The sequence below is a fragment of the Chenopodium quinoa genome, unplaced genomic scaffold (genome assembly GCF_001683475.1).
Source record: "Chenopodium quinoa cultivar QQ74 unplaced genomic scaffold, ASM168347v1, whole genome shotgun sequence".
NCBI classification, from domain to species: domain Eukaryota; kingdom Viridiplantae; phylum Streptophyta; class Magnoliopsida; order Caryophyllales; family Amaranthaceae; genus Chenopodium; species Chenopodium quinoa.
Window position 1 is genome coordinate 6,387,388 of NW_018742205.1, and position 6,120 is coordinate 6,393,507.

Here is a 6,120-nt window from a genome sequence, read left to right on the forward strand (position 1 = left end):
CAAGATCACCTTGATCTGCCAAGCGGTCTAGGTACCGCATGAGACTAATGCAGTCGTTGGTGTGATGACCAATGTCATCATGATAAGCACAGATTTTGTCTTGGTTCCGGTTGCTCGCAGAACCCTTCATGGGGAGCGGTTTTTCAATTGAGAGCCGTCCCTTTATTTCTTTTAGGATAAACTGGTTATCCTTGTTAAACACATACTTTGGGGAGTATGGTTTGAATTCCTTTTTCTTCTTGGCCGGCTGTTTAGAGGAATCAGCCGCCCAGACCCCTTTTCTTTTTTCATCTTTGTTGGACGACTGTTTCTGTCGTCCTTCTCTATTGTCGAACCTCTTCCCGTCCGACTGTTTCATTGTACACAGATCAGTCGCCTGTATATAGGCTTCTGCTTCAATCAAGGCCTCTTGAAGAGTCGCCACCCTTTTTCGAACTAAATCAAATTTGAAGGTAGACCCGTCTTTGAGACCTCTAAAAAAGTCAGTATAAGCTACCTCATCCGGTAACCCTTGAATCTGTATTCTCATCAGGTTGAACCGCCTGATGTAGGAACGAAGCCCCTCCTTTTCACCCTGCTGAATTGTTCCCAAATCAAGAGTCGTTTTCTTCGCAGGGATGTTCATTGCAAAGTTGGAGGCAAATAAGTAAGCAAGCGTCCTGAAACTGTTTACACAACCAGTCGGCAGGTTGCCGAACCATTGCTGTGCAATTCCCTTGAGAGTTGCTGGGAAACACTTGCACCAAGTGGGATCATCCAACCCTTGAAGGTACATCAGGTTGGTGAATGCCATCAGATGGTCTTCCGGGTTAGTAGTGCCATCATAGGCGCCTACTAAAACATTTTTTACTTTGGCCGGCTGAGCGGCTTCAGTAATTTCCTTGGAGAAGGCCGACGGCTGTTCACCAAGTCTAAGCAGCCGTAGCTGCCAGTCCATAGGTTGGACGTTTTTTGCTGCAGGTCCACCAAATGGAGGTGGCTGCATAAAATATTGTTGTTGCGGCACAAATGGCAATTTTGGTACCGCCTGCGCACTATGAAAGCCAGACTGACGGGAGGTGCCGCCTGACCAAATGGAGGTGAAGGTTGTAAACTATTTAAGTTTTAAAGGAAAAGTGGATGGATCCCACCACCCGAATGTCTCCCCCAAGAAGTTGTATGGTTATGAGATAATTTAAGCACCCAGAGTTACTTGTTTCATTTAGGGTCCTTGAAAGTAAAAATTATCCAGAACTTAAGGCTAATCGGATGAAATTGGATCAATGTTGGGGTTTCGAATCCCGGTGTTAAAAAATTTCGAGATTGTAGGTCGCGACGTCATATAATATTGTTTGTGGTCAGATAAATGCTATGACGACCTTGAGTAGATTAAAAGAAGTGTAAGTAGTAAACTGTTAAATTGATGGATTAAAGGCAAAGTGGATGATTCCAACCATCCAAATTGTCCACACGAGGTGTGTATGGATTCACGGGGACGAAGTACCACAACCTATTTACTTTTCGAGTCTAAAACATTGGAAAAATGGTCAAAATTCAATGATATGCAAGATTAGATAAATTTATAGGTTTCTAAACGTGATGTCAAAACCTCTAGGGTAATTCAATTAATGTTGTTTGGAACCATTTATGACTATTAATCGGTCACATAAAAGCTCATGGAAGCCTTGATTTAATGAAATAGCGTAAGTTTTTAATGGTTAAATAAATAATTTAAAGACAAAGTGGGTTCCAACCATCTAATTGGCCTCCCATTAGAATATATATTGATTTTAATACTATATTCGTGTTTTAATTAAGTTGATCATATCTTTCCACATTATGTAAAAGTTGACGAAGTATGATTACTAACTTGTCAAATGTTATAATTCTTGTAAACTGGCAAAAGTGAACGTCAAACTAAAACTTAAAACTAAGAATGAGATTACTTTTTTTAGGGTAGAAGTACTTAAAATGAGGGAAGAAAGAGATCAGATTACTACAAAGTAGGAAATAACAGGCCTAATTAACTATCATATATATCTAGAATAATATGTAAAGATAATCTTAATATGGTTAATTTTGAATTTAAATGATAGCCATTGCTAAGGAGAAAAAAAATAGCCAGATTATCCTAAGCAATTCATTAAGCCAACACCTTTCTTAATCGGATATATGCTAAAAAAAGGCATTGAGTTGCACTTTACAAGCATAATCATTGAAACTAGGACGTGTAAATAATTTTTTAAACATTATAAAAGAAGATGCAAAAATAGAGCAATATATTACATTTTTTTTTTAGATAGTAACTTGAATAACATATATTGTTTTAATTAATATCCTTATATTTTATGTTTCTCCTTTAGTCTACTTTAAATTCTTCCATGGCGTCCTCCTCGTTGCTTCAAAGGTGCTTGATCTTTGTACTTTTCGGGTCGGCATTCGCACAATTGTCTGACGACTACTATGCAAAAACATGTCCACAGGTTAACTCCATAATTAGAGATGAAATGACAAACATCTTAAGGAAAGAACCTGGCATGGGTGGATCTCTTGTGCACCTTCATTTCCATGATTGCGGAGTTAGTGTAAGTCTAAGATCTTTGGAGTTGTGTTCAAGTTTTGGTGACCTACGTGATACGTAGCTTGTGCATATATACTAAAGTTTATTTAAGGATCTTAATTAATAGTGGTTCTAGGTTGAACAAGGAAGAGTTAATTGATCTCTCCATGCATAAGTTCTTGTGTTTATTGATTTATGTCAATATCCTCATTATTCTTATCAAAATTCAATAAGGATATGATGTCTATAATACATTAGGATGTAATTATATGTCCTTCCACATTCTCCTCCCACAAACACGTGTTAGGGAGGGGAAAATGTAGAGATGGTGATGCATTTGTCGTTTGTATCGGGTTTTCATGTTTAGGTTCATTTATTTTAGGTTTTATTTTGGGTTGGGTTGCTTTATGTTAAGTCGACAATATTCTAAATTTAATAATAGTATGGTCAAGTTAATATTAAATGGGGGTCAAGTGATTTCAGGTGGTGCTCGAGTCATGCAATCAAGGTCAGGTATTTCGAGTTGAATGATTGGCTTCGAGTCAATTCTGCCCGAATTAGAATAATGTGATAGAATGTGAAATTTCAATTTCTTATATCATGAATTTTTCACAAAATAATAAGTGATATAATGTTAAACAAAAAATTCATTGGAAAACATACAAAAATTAAATGATACCATTATAAAACATGGAGATAGTAAAATACTACTTTAATTTTGAAGTTACATTTTCTGTTGTTACATTTTGTGTTGCTAGTCAAATAAATGATTGTAGTGTAAAATACTTGTTGAATAATTAGGGATGTGACGCATCAATTTTGCTCGATGATACACCAAGTGAGGCTGGGGAGAAGTCGGCCGCACTTAATCAAAATTCAACATGGGGATATGAAGCCATCGACCAGATTAAAGCTCGATTAGAAAAAGCATGTCCAGGTGTGGTATCATGTGCTGATATCTTAACAGTAGCTGCTCGAGACTCTGTTGTTGGGGTATGGTTACCTTATAAGAATATATAAGTCCTTTCCAAAGTTGCACCAAAATTGATTATAATTTTCTACTTAGTATTAATTTATTTATAAATCTAATTATTAAGTTATTACTAGTATAATAATTTTGCTCTTTATTTGATTCATTTTTTTTTATTGATAATGAATTTTCCAGCTTGGTGGACCAACTTGGACAGTACCATTAGGAAGGAGGGATTCGACTGAACCACATAGATTTATGACTAACCTCTTAGGTGCTCTCTTTATTGGGAACTTAGAAACACTGATTTTTTCCTTCAGACTAAAAGGCTTTTCAACCGAAGAATTTGTGGCTTTAACAGGTTTTTTCCTTCTTTTATTCCCAAGGGGGCAATTCCTTATATTAATTAATACTAATCTATTAACTATTACTAAAACAAAATATTGCTGACATCATCATCACTTTAATTATCCTATGTGTCATTCTCACGTGAAAAAGTTTCCCTCCATTTCTATTGATGATGTCATTAATTATTATTATTATTTTAATCTTTTTTTTAACAATTATTATTTTAATCTACACTATACATTTTTTAATAAAGAATAATTACCACTCATTTTTACACAAATGATAAACTTAATTTTTTATGCATGATAACAAAATTATTCCATATGCATAATAACAAAATTATTTAAACCGTGCAACGCACGAGTCTAATCTAATAAAGTATAAAACATGCTTTAAAAAAATAGAGCATAAAACATATTCATGGGCCTCAACCATTAGCTAGAGCTAGCTAATGGTTGAGGCTCAAAAATATGTTTTATACTCTATTAAATACTCTGTTCAAACTAAATCATTGGTCATACCAAACTTTACACGAACTTTCCTGTAATACTTAGTACTATATAAAAAATATTAAAAGATATGTTGCAAGTATAAAAAGCACAATGAAAGTAAGTTTTCATGAAAATGTGGACGTGATGAAAAATATTAAAAGATATTGACACAAAACTATATCGAAAGAGTCATAAACTGTTACGTTTTGACTAGTGTTTATCTCGAGTACAGGTTCTCACACGATTGGCAGGGCAAGGTGCACAACCTTCCGAAAGCGTATCTATGAGGAAACAAACATAGATCCCAACTTCGCGAAGGCAATGCAAGCACATTGCCCCAGGCAAGGCAAGGATAGCGATCGTATACCAATCGACTCCACCACTCCATATGTGTTTGACAATGCATACTTCAAAAACTTGATGCAACAAAAAGGTCTTCTAGACATTGATCAAGAACTATACACTGGAAAGGGTGGACCAACTGATGCCATTGTTGCTAATTATAGTGCAAATCAAGATAACTTTTTCAAGGAATATGCCTCAGCAATACTAAAGTTCGGACAAGTAGGTGTTCTTACCGGCAACGATGGAGAGGTTAGAATTAATTGTAGGAAGGTCAATGCTCCGAAAGCTTGAAGCATGCTATAGAATGTTCAAGTTCTTGTATTTAGTTAATACGAGCTTTTGAACGTGTGTGATGCACAGGTTAAATATAAGAGAAAATATGTATGATTATTACTATTATGATTGTAATTTCAATCATCGAAAAAGGTGTACACAAGTTAATATCTCTATTTCTATTCCAAAAAAAAAACTCTTTATCTCTAGTCTATTATTTAAACAATATGTTTTATTATGAAACTCGGTTAATGTTGAGTTAATAGCTCATATAAAATTTATACATACTTTAATGCAATAATTGAATTAAGCTATTAAGACATTTGCGATACATGCAGTACATTAAAAGACGGTATACTCTTTTATAAACCCTCCCCCTTGAATAAGCAAAATGCTCCTTTTCAATGTATGTACTCCGTATTCCCCTAAAAAAAAAAAAAAAAAAAAAAAAAAAAAAAAAAAAAAAAAAAAAAAAAGTATGTACTCCGTATAAGAAGACACTTAGCTATCTTAAAAATAGGTTGCTACATATTAGGGTGTCAATTTGGGTAAACGATTCAATTTCGGGTTGGGTTTATCGGTTTCAGGTTATAACGGGTTAAAATGATTAGCGGGTCGGTTTGGGTCAATTTTGAAAATTATCGGGTTAGTTCGGTTTGGTTTTTTTACTGCGATTTCTATTCGGGTCGGGTCCTAATCAGGTCAGGTTGTAATCGATTCGGGTCATAATCATTTTGGGTTAAACCGGGTTGTTTGAAAACGAGTATAGCCAATTTAAAGCGGGTTTTGGTTCAAAATAGTTCGGGTCCTAATCGGGTCGGGTTCTAACTGGATCGGGTCATAATCAGTTTGGGTCATACGTACTGGGTCGGTTTGAAACGGGTTTCGGTTCAAAACAGATCGGGTGAAATCGGGTCAAGTCATTATTAGTTCAAGTCATAATCGGTTTGGATTAAACTGGGTCGGTTTAAAAACATGTTTACCTAATTTGAAGCTTGTTTCAGTTCAAATCATATCGGGTTAAAATCGAGCCATCTCATTATCGAGGCAGGTTAATCAGATAGTGGGTAGGAATGGGTCATGTTATAAACAAGTTAGTCTTAAATAAGTTGGGTTTATTGAGTAGTGGGTTGAAATAGATCATATCATAAACA

The 6,120-nt window shown here is 35.2% G+C and overlaps 1 protein-coding gene across 1 annotated transcript; it reads left to right on the forward strand.

The window, feature by feature from the left end:
- Nucleotides 1–2,272: 2,272 nt before the first annotated feature.
- Nucleotides 2,273–5,336, forward strand: LOC110730852 (cationic peroxidase 1-like). Its single transcript, XM_021910686.1, has 4 exons — nucleotides 2,273–2,564; nucleotides 3,341–3,532; nucleotides 3,705–3,870; nucleotides 4,581–5,336. The coding sequence occupies exons 1-4, from the start codon at nucleotides 2,361–2,363 to the stop codon at nucleotides 4,982–4,984; spliced, it is 966 nt and encodes a 321-aa protein (XP_021766378.1). The 5' UTR covers nucleotides 2,273–2,360; the 3' UTR covers nucleotides 4,985–5,336.
- The last annotated feature ends 784 nt before the right edge of the window (nucleotides 5,337–6,120 follow it).

Excerpts from the sequence above, each read along its gene's own strand:
- LOC110730852 (XM_021910686.1), top strand. The coding sequence starts at position 2,361 with ATGGCGTCCTCCTCGTTGCTTCAAAGGTGCTTGATCTTTGTACTTTTC. Across the intron at positions 2,565-3,340 it reads TCCATGATTGCGGAGTTAGT|GGATGTGACGCATCAATTTT; the intron begins GTAAGTCTAAGA and ends TTGAATAATTAG. Across the intron at positions 3,533-3,704 it reads CTCGAGACTCTGTTGTTGGG|CTTGGTGGACCAACTTGGAC; the intron begins GTATGGTTACCT and ends TGAATTTTCCAG.